We start from the raw sequence: 21,065 nt of genomic DNA on the forward strand, positions 1-21,065 counted from the left end.
CTTTTTCGTGTTTTTTTTGCAAAATTTTTTTTTTCTTAAAAAAATACTTTTGTTTTTCTGTACAAAAAAATTTCTTTTTATAAATTCTTTGTTTTTCTTTACAAAAATTTTTTTTTCTTAAAAAAATACTTTGTTTTTCTTTACAAAAATTTTATTTTCTTAAAAAAAAATACTTTGTTTTTCTTTACAAATTTTTTTTTATATTCTTTTTTTTAGAAATAATTTTTAATTTTGTTAGGAAAAAATTTTTGTATAATTAATTTATTTAAAAATAAATCGAAAAAAATTTTTTTTAATAAAAAAATAATTCTTCCTTTTTATCACTGAAATTTTGGTCTCAACTTTCCGATCATTTTTTTTTTCTCTAGAAAATTTTTTTTTTAAACTTTCGAGATAAATAAAATAAAAAAAAAATGAAAATTTACTTTTTAAAACGATTTTTTTTTTTTTGGTTTTTTTTCTATTTTTTAACAAATAAATTCTTTTTTTTTTGCTTTCGAAAAATTTCAATTTTTGACTAAATTACCAGGAAAAAAAGGTAGAAATTAACGAAAAAAAATTTTGTTTTTTTTAAAGAAATGATAAAAAAAAATAACGAATTTTTTTTTCTAAGTAAAATTAACAATTTCTTTTGACCAGAAAGTAAATTTCAAAATTTCGAACATTTTTTCAATTTTTTTTTTTTGACGCTGGACATAAGTTTGAAAAAAAATATTAAAAAAATCATAACTACTAAAAAAAAATCTTCTAACTAAATTATTTTTTTTTACAATAATTCCTTAAGATTAAGGCACTTTTTACATTAAAAAAAAATTGGACGAATGGAAATTTTTCCGTTTTTTCTGAAGCAGAAAAAAAATTTCTTTGGCCAAATTAAAAAATTCTTTTTTTTTCTTTTTTTTCATCTTTTGAACTTTAACGTTCGTTTTTCTTTTAATTTCTCTAAATAATTTCCAGAAAAATTGTACCAATTTTACTTATTTTTTATTTTTTTATCTAAAAAAGAAACATTGAAAGAATAGAATATTCATAAACATTCTAATTTTTTTTTCATCTATATTTTCTTATTTTTAATTTTTTTTCGCTAAATTTAATTTTCTCACCTATTTTTTTATAAATTTTATTTTTTGATATTAGATACACTTTTTTTCTATTTTCATTTCTTTTGTCGATTATTCTTGTTTTCTTTTCTTTTAAAGCTTATTGTCTATTTTTCCTCTTTCGAAAAAATTTAAACATTTTTTTTTATTGTTTTCGATATTAAAATTTCTTTCGATTCACGTGTGGAAACTTTTTTTTGTTTTATTTAAATATCTTTTAAATATTTAAATATTTCTTCTGTATCAAAATATTTTTTTCTGTATTTAAATATTGTTTTTGTATTTAAATATTTTTTCTATATTTAAATATTCTTCAATAGGTATTTAAACATTTTTTTTGTATTTAAATATTTTTTTTCAAATTAAATTTTTTTACAAATTTTTTCAAATAATTATTTTTTTTATATTTTATTATTTTTCTACATTTTTTAGCTTTCAATTTTTCAAACATTTGTTTATATTTAAATAATTTTTCTATATTTAAACATTTTTTTATATTTAAATATTTTTTGTTTACAAATGGAATATTTTCTCCTTTTTAAATATTTTTCCACATTTTACTTTCAATTTTTAAATAATTTTTTGTAAATATTTAAATATTTTTTCAGTATTTAAATTATTTTTCTGAATAATTTAAATCTTTATTTTTGGAAATATTTGAACAATTTTTTGAAATATTTAATTATTTATTCAACATTTAAACAAATTCTAAATATTTAAATATTTTTTCAATATTTATACAAATTTTTCTGAATATTTAAATATTTTTATATTCGCCATTAAAATATTTCGCTTAATTTTAACAATTTCTATAAAATAGAACAATTTTTCTACGAATTTGTAGAAAAAAAATTCCCATTTCTCGCATTTTCGCTTATTTTTAACCTTTTTTTTTTTTTTTAATTATTTACACAGAAATTTCCATATTTATCGTTAATTAAATTTTAGAATCGAATTTTGTAAAAAATTTTATCCAATTTTTACATTTATTTCAATTTTTTTTTATTTCAATTTCTAGAAAAATTGTTTTTCTCATTTTCTCATTTTTTTTTTTTTTTGGTTCAATTTTTTTATCATAAAAATCGGATAGAATTTACAAATCGATTTCTAAAAATAGAAAATGCATTAAATTTAAAAGGCACAATATTTTTTCGCATTTTGTTTTTTTTCTTTTCGTCAATTTTTCTTAATTCGAAGAAAAAATTCATCTTTTTTATTTTGAAGGTCACTTGCGAAAAATTGTCTATCACGATATTGAAAAATTTATTTGCTATCAATTTACTAAATATAATCATCATCACAATAAGAATTCGTAATATTGTCACAAAAAAATACTATGTTCGAAATTTTTTCCCTAATTTTCAAAAAGAAAAATTCAGTCTCGAAACTTTCGCCTTTTTTTTACAAAAATTACAATTTTTTTCTCCTCATTTATCAAAAATTCGAAAAATTTATTATTTGTACACCAAAAAGTGAATTTTTTTTTTCAGTTACAAAATATTTTTTTAAAGTTTTCGAAAAAAATCATTTTTCAAAAATAAAGAGAAAAAAAGAAAAATTTTCCATTTTTAAAACAAAATTTCTATTTTAATAACTTTAATTTTATTCATTAATTAATCATTTGTATTATTATAATTTTTTTAATTAATAATAATTTTAATAATTTAAAAAATGTTAATAAAGAATAGAAAAATATTCTACGTTTTTTTCTGAAAATAATTTTTGACTTCTTTTCCATTAACAAAATATTTTTTTCAAGTTTTCGAAAAGTAATATTTTTTTTTAAATAAAGGAAAAAAACGAATTTTTTACTTTTAAACTAAAATTTTTCTATTTTAATAATTTTTTATTATAAATTAACATTTAATTTCTTTTGTTATTATTTATTTTAATTAATTAATAATAATTTAGAATATTTTAATAAAAATTAGAAAAATTTTCTATTCTTTTTGGAAAAAAAATGATTTTTGACAAAAATTATTTCGAATTTTCCTTTTTTACAAAAATTACAATTTTTTCTCCTCACTTTTCATTTTTATTTTAGTGTCAAAAATTCGAAAAATTTATTATTTTACACTAAAAAGTGAATTATTTTTTTCATTTACTATAAATATTTTTTTCAAGTTCTCGAAAAAAAGAAAAAATTTTCTATTTTTAAAATAAAATTTCTATTTTAATAAAGACTTTAATTTTATTAATTAATTACTTTTATTATTACTATTTTCTTTTAATTAATCAATATTAATCAATAATAATTTTAAAAACTTTAATAAAGAATAGAAGAATTTTCTACTTTTTTTTAGAAAATAATTTTTGATTTTTTTTCAAAACAGAATTTTCTTTGAAAAAAAAAAAATTATTTCAAAGAAAGAAATTATCGAACTTTCATTTTCTATTTAAACCGAAATATTTTGTTTTTAAATTTGGGAAAAAAAATTTCAAGAGCATTTAATTGATTAAAAACTCAAAAAAGAAGTTTCTTTAAAAAAAAAAAAATTATTTCGAACAAAGAAAATTTCGATCATTTTCCCTTTGGACCGAAATATTTTCTTTTTAAATTGGAGAAAATTTTTTTCAAAAAGTATTTAATTTGAATAAAAATTCAAAAAAGAATTTTCTTTTCAAAACAAAAAAATTTTTTTCGAATTTTCATCATTTGGACCGAAATATTTTCTTTTTGAATAGGGGAACAAAATTTTTCAAGAAGCATTTCATTAATTAAAAATTCAAAAAAGAATTTTCTTTAAAAAAAAAAAATTTTTTGAAAAAAAATTTTTTTTTCAAAAAATATTTTTTTCAAAAACTATTTCCTCGGTTTTTGTTTTCAAGAATTATTTTTTAAAAAAGAAAATAGAAAAAGAAATGTAAACGTAAAAAAAGAACGTCTCTCTCTCTCTCTAGTCATCACAATTTCATTTCCCAAAGAACAATGTGCGCGTCATTACTATTCGGATCCTTGGAATAATTATTCACACTCTTGTGATTATTTTTCTCAGTCTGTGTATTCAATTGCCGCCAGTTAACGTAGCCCCGCCCTCCCATTAGCGTGAGAACCGTTCGCTTTGGTTGATCCTGATTCGGCGTCTTCTTCCCACTCTTCTTCTTCTTCGTCGTCGCTGTCGCCGCCGTAGCCGCAGTGGGCGTGGCCATAGTCCCCGCCCCCTTCTTCTCATTCGTCGCCCCACTCGCCCTACTCTCCTCCTCCTTCCCCCTCTCCTTCCTCACACTCTTCCCCTTCTCCTCCCTAGGCGTGGTCTTCTCCTCCTTGGGCGTGGTCGCCCCCCGTTTCCACTCCTTATCGTACGGCCCATTCCTACTCGCCGTACTGCTATTCCTCGACAACCTCCCCGCTTTTAGGCTCAAATTCTCCTCGGACCCGGAGCTGGTGTACAGGGAGCTCGCGTGTGAATCCACTGACCAGTTCGATAGATCCAAAGATCGAGGTCGAGTTATCTTCATCTGTAGTCGTCGGTCTAGTGTACTGACCTTACTGGGTATGGCCGCAAGTTCCGGATCACTGCGCCTTAGTGTTTCGTACACCGGATCGATCCCCGAGGGGTTTTCATTATCGTAGTCCTTACAGTACATCAAATCGCCGTACAAACCGTAGACGTCGCAGTTTTCGCCCGAACTCTGTGAACTCGAGGTTGAATTCGACAAAAAACTCCCGCCAGAGCTGCCCAAACCACGGGGTAAGGTCTTCGATCCCCTGAATTCGCTCTTCCCGCGCTTTCTTCGCAGCATTACGGGACTTTCGGCTAATTGGTGACGTAGCTTCACGACCGATTCGTTCTTCTTTTGCTCCTTCGGCGTCGGGGGCTCTTCCTCCTCCCACGCTCGCTCCTCGGTCCACTCTTCGGCCTCTTGATTCGCCTCGGCGTTAAAATTGTTCCGATTCTGTATCGCGAGGAGGAATGTGATGGGGCCAAAGTGCGCGTGGTAGGAAATGTTAACGCGGCCGGAAATTATGGGAACGCCCTCGAGACGCGGCAAGGGGATCGTGAGGCTAATGCCGCAGTTGGTGCCGACCCACAAAAGACCTTTGCAGGCTAATAAAGCGGTCACTGTGACACTCGCTTGATGGTAATTGTTATTCAAATTCTCCGGGGATTTGATGACGCGTAGGACATTCGACGCTATGTTTATGTCCTGAAGATGTTTGAACGTCTCCGTATGGTAGAGACAAACGGTACTTGAATTTCGGAGAGCGACCCAGAGCCCGACTCCGGAGTGGGCCATTAGTTTTACACTACCTACATGCTCGTGCTGGACGCTGAAACTCTTCGTCACTTCGCCGGAGAGAGCGTTTAGGACCCAGACTTTTTTACCACACGCGGCGTACACGGAGGAATTGATCGGCATTAGACAAGAAGTCGGTTCGTTTCCTAGTTGAACCAGAAGGGGTTCGCGCATCTGCCAACTACCATCGCACTGTCTACGGAACATGAGCAGCGAACCAGTGTTTAGAGCGACAAAAACATTATCGTAGTGATACTTAATTTCCGCAACAGCCCCCGAAACCGCGTAACTACCAATTTCCTCATGTTTTTCAGGTTCGGCCGCATGGTAAATGAGGAGTTTTCGGGAATCGGTGCCCATCCAGACGGTGTCGGTGAGGAGACCTGAAGTTTCGCCCGGGAGGCCTTTGACGAATTCCATGGCAGCGATGCGGGTTTCGATTAGATCGAAGGTGGCGATTTGTTTTAGGGATGTGGTGGAGGCGGTTGTCGATTGACTGAATACTGTCACGTGACTCGATATGTCGTCGCCGGTGCATATCCAGAGGTAACTTTGATGTCGGCCGCGTCGTCGGGTTGGTTTTGGATTTTGGGTGGTGTAGTGACATCCGCAACGGACCTGGAAGCATTGGTTATTTTTCTTTTTTTGATGCAAGCACACATCAAGGAAACAACTATTCCTTTACGTCCGGAGGGGAAATTTAAAGCAGAAGCTAAAGATTCTTCGTGTGGTGAAAAGATTATGATGGTGAGTAGTGAGTAACTTAGGAAAAAAAATATTATGTTACATCTGGCGCCCATTTTTAACCAGAATGTAAAAAAGAATCTTGATGAGGTTGAATGTTATGATAAGTGATTGTATTTGCAAAAAAATATATTAAGTTACATCTGGCGCCCATTTTTAACCAGAATGTAAAAAAGAGTCTTGATGAAGTTAAACGTAATGATGGTAAATGACTGACTTCGGAAAAAATTAAATGTAATGATGGTAAGCGACTATATTAAGAAAAAAATATTTTACGTTACATCTGGCGCCCATATTTTTTACCAGAATGTAAAAAGAGTCTTGATGAACAGCAGAGGCTTTAAAATTATAACCATTTTCGCCAATATTCGGTTACAAAAAAGAAAAGCTAATAAAAGTGACAATAACAGACTTCGCACTCGATAATTAATTTTGAAAAAGAAGCAAAAAGTAGCTTTCAAACTAAAAAAATAAGTAAAAAAAATGGCTATGGAAAAATTAAACTTGAACAAAAAAAAACTTGTTTTAGAACCTTATTCACAAAACTGACAAGAATTCCATTCTATTTTTTATTTTTCCGACTTTTTTTCCAATTTTCATCAAAACTATTTATTTATTTCTTATCCTACTGCTTTAAATTGAATTCCTGCCCAACGAATTATATTATTCATCAAAGAATTTCAATATTTAGAAAAATAATTTAATTCTTGCCAAGAATTTTATGAAAATTTTTAAATAATTCATTTCTTATGACTAATTTTATACAAATTATAATTTAAATAATTAAATTCCTGAGAAATTTTTATTATTCATGAAAAGAATTGAATTCTAACGAAGATTTTTACAAAAATTTATTTTAAATAATTGACTTCTGTTTGAAAATTTTTTGAAAATAGTAGATATTGAAAATCACTGATTTGCGAAAAGTTTTTAAACCTAATTAAATTTTACAAAAAATTCTATTAAAATTTCTGACAATAATTTAATGTCTGTGTAACAATTTATTTAACTTTTTTGAAAATAATTGAATTCGACTAAAAAACATTTTATTATTTATGAAAATAATTGAATTCTTGCGAACGATTTTATTAGAATTGTTTGAAATAATTGAATTTCCAAGAAGAAATTTATTAGTTTTAAAAATAATTGCATTCTTGTGAGGAATATTGTTATTTATGAAAATAATTGAATTTTCCAAAGAATTTTATTAAAATGCCTCAAAATATAATTAATTTTTCGAGAATAATTTTGTTATTTATCTTTAATAACTATTTCAATAATTTCAATTATTTTCAGCAACTAGAAGATTCATCACAAGAATTCAATTATTTTCTACAATTTTAGGAAATTACTTCTCAAGAATTCAATTATTTTTATAAACAAAAGGAAAATTTTTCGCAAGAATTCAATTATTTTCATCTAAAATAAAATTTACATCAAGAATTCAATTTATTATTTTCATAAAAAAAAATTGTCACAAGAATTCAATTATTTTCTTCAATTTTAAGAAAATTCTCTACAAAAATTCAATTATTTTCTTAAAAAATAAAATTTTCCACAAGAATTAAATTATTTTCATAAAAAATATTGAATTATTTCAAAAAAATTAAATTAAAATTGTATTTCAAATAATTGATTGATTTCGCACAATTTTATTAAAATATTTGAATATAATTGAATTTCTGTAAAATATTCTAATATTTTTGTAAATAATTGAATTCTTCTAAAAGAATTTTTTGAGCAATTCCTGTAAAATAGTATTTAAAATAATTTTATTATTTACAAAAATAATTCAATTCTTGCAACGATTTTTATAAAATTTTTTAAAATTACTTGAATTTTTGCGAAGAATTTGATAGCAATCTTTTTAAATAATTAATTTTTTTCGAAAAATTTTATGAAAATAGTGTTTTAAATAATTGATTTTCTGTAAAAATGTATTTATTTATGAAAATAATTAAATGTTTGTGTAGAATTTTAGTAAAATTTTTTAAAAATATTTTTGAATACTTTTAGAAAATTTTATTAAAATTTCTAAAAGTTTATAAAAATAATTAAATTTTACAAAGAATATTGATTAAAAATTTTTGACAATAATGGAATTCTTGCGAACGATTTTATAATGAATTTTTCAAAATAATTGAATTTCCAAGAAGATAATTTTTTTACTTTTAAAAGAAATTCAGATTCTTTCGCAATAAATATTGTTATTTATGAAAAATAATTGAATCATGTAAAGAATTTTATTAAAATAACACCAAATAATTGAATTCTCGGCAATAATTTTGTATTAAAAATAATTGAAATCCTGCGATGAATTTTATTATTTATGCGAAAATAATTGAATAGTTGCTAAGAATTTTATTAAAATTTTCAAAAAACAAAAAAATAATTGCATTCCTGAGAAGAATTTTATTATTTATAAAAATAATTGAATTATTGCGAAAAATTTTATTTAAAATGTTTAAAAAGAATTGAATTTCAGTGAAAAATTTTGTTTTTTTTGAAAATAATTGAATTCTTTATAAGAATTTTATAAACATTGTTTTAAATAATCAATTTTTTCGAAATATAATAAATATTATGAAAATTTTATTTTAAATAATTGAATTCTTCTGGAAAACTTTATTTGTGAAAATAATTGAATTTTTCGATTAATTAATTTAGAATAGTATTTAAAAATAATTGAAATTCTTCGATGAGTTTTATTTATTTACGAAAATAATTGAATTCTTGCTTAGAATTTTAATTTTTTTTGAAATAATTGAATTTCTATAAAAAATGTCATTATTAGTGAAAATAATTGAATTATTGTGAAGAATTGTATAAAAATTTTGTTAAATAATTGATTAATTTCATTTTTTCGAATTTTTTTTTTAAATGCAATTCTAAATTAATTGAATTCCCGTGGAAATTTTATTATTTATGAAAATAATTGATTTTTTCGAAATTTTTATGAAAATTTTATTATTTATGAAAATAATTGATTTTTTCGAAATTTTTTTGAAAATTTTATTATTTATGAAAATAATTGAATTTTGAATGAGTTTTATGAATTTTTGTTTTAAATAATTGAATTCTTTTGCGAAATTTAGTGAAAATCCTCGATATTGAAAATAGAATTTTGAATATTTTTTGGAAAATAATAGAATCGTTTTAGAGAATTTGAGACTAATTTTTTAGAAGTTTTTCGATTTCTAGTATTAGCGAATTTAAAGTAAATTCTCGAAAAAAACATAGAAATAGTAGCTTTTAGTGTCTGAAATTTTAAAAAAAGTACCCAAATAGTAGCATAACGTAAAAAAAGTAGCAAATTTAGTTTTAGTAGATGAGTGCGAAGCCTGCAATGTTTAATTGAATAGAAAAAAGAATAGAAGATAATAGAAAAACTCACTTCGGTTTGATGTTGCGACTGATAAACCGGCTGTGAACTGACAAATAGCGGCATTTTAGTCGACGGCCTCTGCTCCTGCTCGGGCACCTCCCACGACGGCGAATTATTCGGATCGAGCGCCAATTGAGCGAGTCTCAATTCCGTGATCCAATCTTTCTTCACTAGAGGATTGTCCGTTTGAAATGTGTACATTTGCCCCTGTTTGGTGCTCAATTGCAAACAACAACTGTCCGCCCAAACCATAACCTCGTCCTTCTGCTGAATTGACGACTGAATCGACTGCAATAGTTGCTTCGTCGTGTCCAGTGTCATTCCCTAGTCGAAAACAATAACAAAAGAATTAATTAAAATTAAATTAATTAAAAATAAAGAATTAATTAAAAACAAAGAATTAATTTAAAATAAAGAATCAATTAAAAATAAAGAATTGATTAAAAAATAAAGAATTAATTAAATATAAAGAATTGATTAAAAAATAAAGAATTGAATAGAGCAAAAAAAAAAAAATATACAAAAAAGGTGGAATTTTTCAAAAAAAAATCCGTACATCATAGGTTCCTTTGAGTTGAGCCACCAGGTCATTGACTCTCGACATGACTTCGTAGTCGTGCATGAGATCGTTCATCTCGGCGCAGAGACCGTCGGCGCCAAGTTGACCGCTCTCGCCACTTCTGTCCGAACGGAGACTATTTCCTTTATTGAGACCTGCTGTTAATAATCGACTCAACGTTGGCGATGCACTCGTGTCTTGAATCTACCGGAAAAGAAACAGTTTTCTTCTTAAAAAATACGTTTTTAAAATTTCATTTCAAGAATAGAAATTAAAAATTTTTTAAAGTCTGAAATTTAAATCCCAAGGATTCAAAATAGTAAAAAATTACCTCGACCTCCGACACAGGGTGCGTCCACTTTAGTGTTAGTCTTTCGTTTCCGGAAAAATCCTCCGTGGCGCGTGAGGCCACGGAAACGCAGACAACCAAATCGTTTAATAATAAAAGTCGTCTTCTCTTTGATTTCGTGATCATTCCATTTTGATTGAACTCCTGTTGAAGATATAAACGAACATTAAATAAAATATTGAAATTCTCTTTTTTTTAAATATAAAATATTGAAATTCTTTTTTTTTTTTAATATAAAATATTGAAATTCTTTTTTTTTAATATAAAATATTATTAATTGTTTTAATTTATTCTGACAATAAATATTTACCAATTGAGTGACGTCGTCTTCTCTAATCAGGTACCTGGAGGAGGAGGAAAGTGGTCGATGTGACAATTTCCCGGACACTTGACGCAGCATCTCTTTGAATGCTTGAAATTGTTCGGCCTCTCGTTTACGTTCGTTTAGCATTTCAGCTAAACTCTCGAGTTGCGTCAACGCCAATTGCAATGACATTCTATCGTGATGTCCATGTGGCGTGTGTTTCAATAAGTCCTGCAAAAAAAGGATGAAATTAAATATTGTTCACAAAACATATTTTAAAAATATAAGTAAGTTAATTTAAAATAAAAAAATACTTTCAAAAATTATTAAAAAAAACTATTTTCATAAATAATAAAATTTTTCGAAGAAATTCAATTATCTTTAATATAATTTTAATAAAATTTATAAAAAGAATACAATTATTTTTCACAATATTAATTAAATTCGATTATTTTCAAGAATTTTAATATAAATTCAATTATTTATTTCAACAATTTTGATAAAATTCTTTTACAAAAATCATTATTTTCAAAATTTTTAATCAAATTATTTAAAAAATTCAATTATTTTCAAAAATTGAGGTAAAATTCTTCGAAACAATAATTCAATTACTTTGCAAGACTTTTAAAATATTTTCATAAATAATAAAATTCTACAAAGGAATTCAATTATTTTCAATAGAATTTTAATAAAATTTCTCCAAAGAATACAATTACTTTTAAAAATATTCTTTAAATTCAATTATTTTCAAGAGTTTTAATAAAAATTCAATTATTTTAAACAATTCAATTATTTTTATAAATTGTAAGATTCTTGATTCTTGATTCTTTGTCAAGAATTCAATTATTTTTGTAAAATGTAAATAATAAAATTCTCCTAAAAAATTCAAGTATTTTCAAATAAAATTTTAATAAAATTTCTATAGATGAAAATTCAATTTTATATTCAAAATAATTTTAATAAAAATTCTCTAACAGGTTTAATTATTTTTAAAAATTTTAATAAAATTTTTCTAAACAATTCAATTGTTCACAAAAGTTTTTAATAAAATTCTTTGTAAATTTCAATTATTTTCAAAAATTTCAATTATTTTCAAAAATTTCAATTAAAATTACTTTAAAAAATTACAATTTCAATTTTTTCGAAATTTAATGAAATTCATAAAAAAAATGTAATTATTTACAGAAACTCTTAAAAAATTGTTTAAAAGAATTTAATTTTTTATAAATAACTTTAATATAATTTAATAGGAAAATCGTTAATTACAATTAATAATAAACACGATTATTTTAAAAACAAAAGAAATTCTGCTTAAAATTAAATTATTTTCAAATTTTTTTATAAAAAAAATTATTTTCTGAAAATATCTAATTGAATTCTTGAATAGAATTTTATTGAAACTTTTTTAAATAATTGAATCACTGCGAAAAAGTTTATTATTTCTTCAAATAATTGAATTTTTGCCAAATTTTTAAAAAATATTGGATATTTTGAGAAGAATTTTATTTAAAATAATTGAATTCCTGTGAAAAATTTACTATTTATTGATATTATTGAATTCTTTCGAAGAATTTAAAAAATAATGTTTAAAAATAATTCAATTTTCCCTGGAATTCAATTAAAATTGTATTTAAAATAATTTTAATTTTCTTGGATAATTTTTACCAGATTTTTAAAAATAATTGAAATTTTTTGGAGAAATCAATTAAAATTGTATTGAAAATAAGTGAAATCCTGATAAGAATTTTATTATTTATATAAAAATAATTGAATTTTCTACGAAGATTTTTACTATTTATTATAAATTGACTTTTTGCAAAGAATTTTATTACAATTATTGAAAATAATTGAATTCTTGATGAAATTCAATTACTTTCAAAATTTTCAGTAAAAATTATTATAAAAAAACTTTATTATCTTCAAGATTATTGAAATAAATTTTTTAAAACAATTCAATTATTTTAAGGAATTTTAATAAAAAATCATGCCAAATATTATATTATTTTTAATACAATTTTAATTAAATTTTCCCGAAAGAATTCAATATTATTGAAAAAAATGTTGATAAAATTCTTCAAATGAATTAAATTATTTTCAAATTTTTTTCTAAATACTTTACACAAGAATACAATTATTTTCAGTAAATTAATTTAAAAATTTTAAACATTTAAAAAAGAAGAATTAAAATAAAAAAATACTTTAAAAATGTAATTAAAAATAAGTAAATTAATTTAAAATAGAAAAATACTTTCAAAAAATAATTTAAAAAAATAAAAGAATACTTTAGAAATATAGTTAAAAATAAATAAATAAAAAAAATATAAAAAGTATTAAAATTTTTCCTTTCTTTTTATCTTTTTTGATGAAAAGAAAATTGAAAAAAATGAAATACCTTAACAGTACAAGTTAAAGTGAAAAGTAATAGAAGGTAAAAAATTACGAAATAATTTCGTTTTAGAAAATAAAAGAGAATTCAATGAATGAATATCTTACTTGTAAAAATAGAATAAATTGCGGAAACCTTTGAACCGGTTTCACCATCAGTCCAAAAAATGATAATCTGTCGTGAGCGCTGATTTGTTTCACCTGAAATTTCAAAAAGAATTTAGTTACAAATCTTTTCTATACAAATAAATTCTTTTTGCTACCAAATTTTGTTTCCCTACACTTCTTTTTTCAAAAAATTATGAATAAAATCTGCAATTCTGAATAATTTTATTTATTTTTTTACTTTAACTACTTTTAGTTTAATTCTATTTTCTAAATTGTAAATAAAATCTGCAATTCTGCATTATTTTTTACTTTAACAACTTTTTTCTTTTTTCAAAATTGTTAATAAAATCTCTTATTTTTAATTATTCTTTTTCCATAAAAAAAAGGTGTAAAAAAAGTAAAAGTAGTTACAACTTTATTTTAATTCTTTTTTTCAAAAAACGAAATTTGCTATTTTTAATTTTTTTACGTATTTAAAAATTTAAATTTAAAATACGAAAATTTAGTCGAGTAATTTGATTAAAATTTTTGCTTCATTTTCAAGGAAAGAAAAAAATGTTTAAAAATAAATAACGAAAATTGTAGAGAGTTGAAAATTAAAAAAAAATTGAAAATTGTAAAGTGTAAAGTGTAAATAATTGGAAAAATGTTTTTTTGAAAAAGAAAGATAAAATTTGTTGTGTCGCGTGCCTTGAAAAAATCGGCGAGTGCAGTCTTTCGTTTTGATTCCTGTTTGGCGAGGTCCATTGCAACTGAGAAATTATTGATAAAATCACTGTAAATATCGAGGACAATTGCTTTGCTGAAACTCGCGACAAAAACATCGCCAAGTTTCTCGTCTTTGTCCCATGATCTTACGCATTCAGCCAACGCGATACGAAATAAGGTGTGGCATTGGAGAATCTCCGGAAGTCGATGGAACAGTGTCGCTATTTTCGATTGACTTAAAATTGGCGGCGACGATACCTCCAATGGCTTCTTATAGTCCTGAAAACAAAAAGAGAGAAACGAAATTAAAAATTTTAAACAAACACCTATTGAAAAAAAGAAAAATTAAATTAAAATTTTTTAAATTGGGAAGAAAAGAAAAATTGAATTAAAATTTTTAAAATTACGAAATAAAAGAAAAAACGAAATTAAAATTTACAAATTACGAAAAAAAGAAAGACGAAATTAAAATTTAAAAATTATAAAAAAAGAACGAAATAAAAATGAAAAAGAAATTAAAATTGAAAAATTACGAAATAAAAATGAAAACGAAATTAAAATTTAAAAATTACGAAAAAAAGAACGAAATTAAAATTTAAAAATTACAAAAAAAAAGAAAAACGAAATCATTATTGAAAAATTACGAAAAAATTAAAAACATAATTAATATTGAAAAATTACGAACAAAAAAAGCGAAAAAAAAATAAATAACAATTAAAATTGAAAAATTACGAACAAAAAAAAACGAAATTAAAATTGAAAAATTACGAAAAAAAAGAAAAACGAAATTAAAATTGAAAAATTACAAAAAAAATAGAAAAACGAAATTAAAAGAAAAAACAAAACTCAAATTCAAAAATTACGGAAAAAAACGAAATTAAAAGAAAAAAGCAAATTAAAATTCAAAAATTACGAAATAAGAAAATCTAAATTAAAATTAAAAAATTACGAAAAAAACCAAAATTCAAATTAAAAAAATACGAAAAAAAGAAAAACGAAATTATAATTGAAAAATTACAAAAAAAAACGAAATTGAAAGAAAAAACAAAATTCATATTCAAAAATTACGAAAAAAAAAGAAAATAAATGAAAATTCAAAAATTACGATAAAAGAAAAACAAAATAAAAATAAAAAACAAAATTAAAATTGAAAAATTACGAAATAAATAAAAAACAAAATTAAAATTGAAAAGTTACAATAAAATTAAACGAAATAAAAATAAAAAACATAATTAAAATTTAAAAATTAAGAAAAAAAACGAAATTAAAAGAAAAACAAAATTATAATTAAAAAATTAAAAAAAGAAACGAAATTAAAAGAACAAAACCAAATTAAAATTCAAAAATTACATATAAAAGAAAAACTAAATTAAAATTCGAAAATTACGAAAAAAAGGAAAACAAAATAAAAATAAAATTACAAAATTAAAATTGAAAAATTACGAAATAAATGAAAAACAAAATTAAAATTTTAAAATTATGAAATAAAGAAAAACGAAATAAAAATAAAAAACAAAATTAAAAGACAAAACAAAATTAAAATTAAAAAATTAGGAAATAAATAAAAAACAGAATTAAAATTGAAAAATTACGAAAAAAAATAAAAAGGAAATAAAAATAAAAAACATAATTAAAATTCAAAAATTACAAAAAAAAGAAAAAGAAATTAAAATTGAAAAATTAGGAAAAAAATAAAAACGAAATCAAAATAAATAAACGAATTTATAATTGAGAAATTACGAATAATAGAAATACGAAATTAAATTTGAAAAAATACGAAAAAGGAAAAACAACATTTAAATTTAAAAATTACAAAAAAAAAAGAAAAACGAAATCATAATTGAAAAATTACGAAAAAAAGAAAAATGAAATTAAAATTGAAAAATTACGATAAAAAGAAAAACGAAATTAAAATTGAAAAATTACAAAAAAATAGAAAATCGAAATTAAAAGAAAAAAGAAAATTCAAAAATTACGAAAAAAAACGAAATTAAAAGAAAAATCAAAATTCAAATTAAAAAATTACGAAAAAAGAAAAACAAAATAAAAATAAAAAAACAGAATTAAAATTGAAAAATTACGAAATAAATAAAAAACAAATTAAAATTGAAAAATTACGAAAAATAAATAAAAACGAAATAAAAATAAAAACATAATTAAAATTAAAAAATTACGATTAAAATTGAAAAATTACGAAATAAGAAAAACTAAATTGAAATTGAAAAATTACGAAAAAAAGAAAAAAGGAATAAAAATAAAAAACAAAATTAAAATTGAAAAAATTACGAAATAAATAAAAAACAAAATTTAAATTTAAAAATTACAAAAAAATAAAAACGAAATAAAAATAAAAAACATAATTAAAATTTAAAACTTAGGAAAAAAAATAAAAACGAAATAAAAATAAAAAACAAAATTAAAATTGAAAAATTACGAAAAAAACTAAAACGAAATCAAAATAAAAAACAAAAATTATAATTGAGAAATTACGAATAATAGAAAATAATACGAAATTAAATTAGAAAAATTACCAAAAAGGAAAAACGACATTAAAATTTTAAAATTAAAAAAAAAACGAAATCATAATTGAAAAATTACGAAAAAAAGAAAAATTAAATTAAAATTGAAAACTTACGAAAAAAAGAAAAATTAAATTAAAATTCAAAAATTACGAAAAAAATAAATTAAAATTGAAAAATTACTAAAAAAATAAAAATGAAATCAAAATGAAAAATAAAATTCAAATTGAGAAATTACGAATAAAATAAATACGAAATAAAATTTGAAAAATTACAAAAAAGGAAAAACGATATTTAAATTTAAAAATTAAAAAAAGAAAAAGAAAAACGAAATCATAATAAAAAAAAATAAAAAGTGTATTAAAATTGTTTAAAAGAGGAGGGAAAAAATTTTCAATTAAAATTCAGTAGGTGAAAAAACTCAACTTACATTTACGAGCCTTTGTAAAGTGGAAACGTAACTATTCTCGGAGTGAACAATTGCTGCGATAATATATCTGCGTTTTAATTGTTGCGCCGTTAAATTCGAAGGCGCAGGTGGCAAGGAAGGTGGAACTTGTCGTCGTTGTTGAATGCTTTGAAATTGTCCTAAGGGTCCACTTTCTTCTTCCACCTGTGAGTACAAAAAAAAACACAGCAATAAATAAAATAATAAACAATAGAATATATTTAAAATATAAAAAGGAAACAAATTCTGTTTTTTTTTAAACTTTTTTTTGCCATTTTATTTTAAAAATAATTGAAAAATATTCACCTCGGAGAGTTGAGGCATCTGAGGTGGCTTCACTGGACTGGTTAATGAGACCGTGTCCGACGTATCGACATCGTATTGATGTGGCGATCCTCTTCGAATACTGAACCATCTCAAAATTTTCCCCTGACTACATTGCTCCAATGTTTCTGGATTACTGATTCGCATATTTTGCGATCGCCATTTATCGCAAAGCGTTCGCGCCTTGTGAATTGTATTTCTTAACTGACAATTGCTCCTAAAAAACAAAATCAAAACAACAAATCAATAACAATAATAATAATATTTAATTTATTTTTGTTAAAAATTCCATTCTATTTTTTATTTTCCCGACTTTTTCATAATTTTCATCAAAAATATTTACTTCTTTTTATTCTGCTAATAAATTCAATTCTTGCAACAAAATTTAATTATTCATCAAAGAATTTCAATATTTAGAAAAATAATTTAATTCTTGCGAAGAATTTTATTTAAATTTTTAAATAATTCATTTCTTTCGACTAATTTTATGGAAATTCTAATTTAAATAATTCAATTCCTGAGAAATTTTTATTATTCACGAAAAGAATTGAATTTTTACGAATATTTTTACAAAACAATTTTTAAATAATTGAATTCTGTTTGGAAATTTTATTAAATTTTTTCGAAAAGAATTGAATTCTTAAAATGCAGTTTATTATTTATGAAAATAATAGAATTATTGCGAATGATTTAATTTGAATTTTTGAAAATAATTGAATTTACAATAAGAAATTTATTACTTTTAAAAATAATTGAATTCTTGTGATGAATATTGTTATTTATAATTTAATAAAAATAATTGAATTTTGCAAAGAATTTTTATTAAAATCCGTCAGAATAATTGAATTTTCGGAAAGAATTTGATTACAATCTAGAATAATTGAATTATTTCATAAAAAAAATTTAATTAAAATTGTATTTTATTGATTTCTATCGAACAATTTTATTAAAATATTTGAAAATAATTGAATTTCTGTGAAAAATTCTAATATTTTTGTAAATAATTATTGAATTCTTCCAAGCAATTATAAAAACATTTTTTTACATAATTGATTTTTTCAAGGAATTGAAATTCAATTTTTAACAATAATTCCACTTTTCAAGTAATTCCTGTAGAATTATTGTTTTAAAAATAATTGAAATCCTGCGATGAATTTTATTATTTACAAAAATAATTCTATTCTTGCAACAATTTTTTAAAAAAATTTTCAAAAATAATTGATTTTTGAGAAAAATTTTATTATTTATGAAAATAATTGAATTTTTGAATGAATTTTATCAATTTTTTCTAAATAACAAAATAGATGAAAAAAAATTGAAGAAAGAATAAGTAAAAGAAAGATAAATAAAAGGACAATAAATAAAAAAAGAAACATAAATAAAGATAATAAATAGTAAAATACAATTTGGAGGTTTACTTACTTAATACTGACACTACTTTTTTCACTCTCCTCGTCGGAGGAGAGATCGTGATCGGATGCTGAGCACCAGGAATCCTCACTCCTGGCGGAGCGCGTCGACGTGTTGGACCCAATTGGCTCCATTGGAAGACGTTGATGTCTGCCGTGCTGACTGACTGTGTCCATTGCAATTGGTCCCACGTCATCCCATGATCGACACCTCGACCTTGGTTCGTCTGCAAAATAAAAAAAATTCAAAATTAACATTTTTTCCATTTATTTAAATTACATTCTTTATCGTAAAGTGGGCAAATTTGGGCAAACTTGGTCAAACTTTGGACAAATTGAAACATTTTTTAAGTTTTATTATAGAAAGCAAAATAATAATTATTAAAAGTTAATTGGTAATTAAATTAGTCGAGTGTTAAAATTAAAAATTGACCAAAAAGGTCTTGAATAAGACCAAAAAGGACCTATTGGTCAAAATTAGAAAAAAATTGAGTTAAAATTCTAAAAATAAATAAATAAAGTTAGATTAACACACATGGGGGATAAAATGACCAATAAGGGACAAGCAAAAAAGACCAAAATGACCAAAAATTGGATAAAATAACAATTAAGAAAAGATTTAGTTAAATTTTTATAAAACCAATTTTAAAACATTATGAAAACACGCATAAGACGTAAAATGACCAACAAGGGGCAAACAAAACTGATAAGTGACCAAAATTGACCGAAAATGGCCAAAATCAAACTATTCAAGGTTATGACAAAATCACAAGTACTTTATACATGTCCAAAAAAGTATTTAAACTCACGTTCGAAGGAAAATGACCATTATTGGACAAATTGTCAGGTGGCAACCTAAAAATGGGCAAAAATTGGGCAAATTAAAAAAAATACAAAAAATAACAAAATAACTAAATAAGTTAGGAAAAATAATGTATCTAATGACACAGACGACCTAAAAAGACCATTATTGGACAAATTGACACGTGACGACCTAAAGATGACCAAAAATTGGGCAAATTTAAAAAAGACAGAAAATAACAAAATGAGTTGGAAAAAATAATATATCAAATGACACTGACGACCTAAAAAGACCATTATTAGACAAATTGTCACTCGATGACCTAAAAATGGGCAAATTAAGAAAAAGACAGAAAATAACGAAATAAATTAAGAAAAATAAAATCTATAATGATATTAACGACCTGAAAAGACCATTATTGGGCAAATTGACACGTGACGACCTAAAACTGACCAAACATTGGTCAAATTTAAAAAAAGACAGAATATAACGAAATAAGTTAGAAAAAATAATATATCAAATGACATGTGTCGACCTACTAAGGACCTTTATTGGACAAATTGACACGTGACGTCCTAAAAATGACCAAAAATTGGGCAAATTAAAAAAAGACAGAAAATAACGAAATAAGTTAGGTAAAATAATATATCTAGTGACTCTGACGACCTTAAAAGACCATTACTGGACAAATGGACACGTGACGACCTAAAAATGACCAAAAATTGGGAAAATTAAAAAAATGACAAAAAATAACGAAATAAGTTAGGAAAAATATATGTTTAATGACACTAACGATCTAAAAAGACCATTACTGGACAAATGGACACGTGACGACCTAAAAATGACCAAAAATTGTGCAAATTAAAAAAAGACAGAAAACAACGAAATAAGTTAGGTAAAATAATATATCTAATGACACTAACGATCTAAAAAGACCATTACTGGACAAATGGACACGTGACGACCTAAAAATGACCAAAAATTGGGCAAATTTACAAAATACAGAAAATAACGAAATAAGTTAGGTAAAATAATATACCTAATGACACTAACGACCTAAAAAAGACAAAAAATTGGTCAAATTGAAAAATGACAAAAAATTGGGCAAATTTATAAAAAAAACTGAAAATAACCTGAAAAAAAGGGAAAAAAAGAAACATATCTAATTAAAAAAATGGAATAAATCAAATAAAAGAAAAAAATAAAACAACTCTAATTGAAAAATAGTAAAAAATGAGAAAAATAATTCGCCGAGAAAACGAGTGGAAATAATAAAGGGAATAAATAATGTAACGTAAAATAATAAACAATAACGACCATTGTATTATGTGTCTGTACTTGTTTTCTGGAATGACGAAACTCTGGTTTTATAATATTATAAATTTATTCGCGATATTGTGAATTTAAATTTTTTTTTCAATTTTTTTTCTTCCTTTTCTTATTTTCATAAGACGATTCGTTCCGGACATAAGACCATAGAAGACAAACTACCCAAGAGATAACTAGAAAAAGCTGGCGCAACCGGCTTTAAAGAATTTAACTATGTATGTAGATCCAGCACGCGTGGGCTGATTTGACATCTGACGACTAGGTTACGAGTATCAACATAACATTTATAATTACACACGTATACGTTTTGAGTTTTTTTTTTTTTATTTTAACACACAGCCAATTTTATTTTC

The 21,065-nt window shown here is 23.7% G+C and overlaps 1 protein-coding gene across 4 annotated transcripts in view; it reads right to left on the minus strand.

The window, feature by feature from the left end:
- Nucleotides 1–3,941: 3,941 nt before the first annotated feature.
- LOC122511984 (rho guanine nucleotide exchange factor 10) overlaps nucleotides 3,942–21,065 on the minus strand; it is a 68,649-nt gene continuing 51,525 nt past the window's right edge. For all 4 annotated transcript variants that reach the window (XM_043627607.1, XM_043627592.1, XM_043627588.1 and 1 more), the window contains 10 exons: nucleotides 18,595–18,808; nucleotides 17,155–17,389; nucleotides 16,831–17,013; nucleotides 13,864–14,160; nucleotides 13,174–13,266; nucleotides 10,687–10,911; nucleotides 10,359–10,520; nucleotides 10,025–10,231; nucleotides 9,478–9,792; nucleotides 3,942–5,957 (listed from right to left, as the gene is read on the minus strand). In XM_043627607.1, the coding sequence (XP_043483542.1) occupies nucleotides 4,005–5,957; nucleotides 9,478–9,792; nucleotides 10,025–10,231; nucleotides 10,359–10,520; nucleotides 10,687–10,911; nucleotides 13,174–13,266; nucleotides 13,864–14,160; nucleotides 16,831–17,013; nucleotides 17,155–17,389; nucleotides 18,595–18,808 (3,884 nt within the window). In that variant the 3' untranslated portion in view covers nucleotides 3,942–4,004. The remainder of the gene's footprint in view (nucleotides 5,958–9,477; nucleotides 9,793–10,024; nucleotides 10,232–10,358; nucleotides 10,521–10,686; nucleotides 10,912–13,173; nucleotides 13,267–13,863; nucleotides 14,161–16,830; nucleotides 17,014–17,154; nucleotides 17,390–18,594; nucleotides 18,809–21,065) is intronic.

Source organism: Leptopilina heterotoma, unplaced genomic scaffold (assembly GCF_015476425.1).
Source record: "Leptopilina heterotoma isolate Lh14 unplaced genomic scaffold, ASM1547642v1 Lhet_123, whole genome shotgun sequence".
Taxonomy (NCBI): domain Eukaryota; kingdom Metazoa; phylum Arthropoda; class Insecta; order Hymenoptera; family Figitidae; genus Leptopilina; species Leptopilina heterotoma.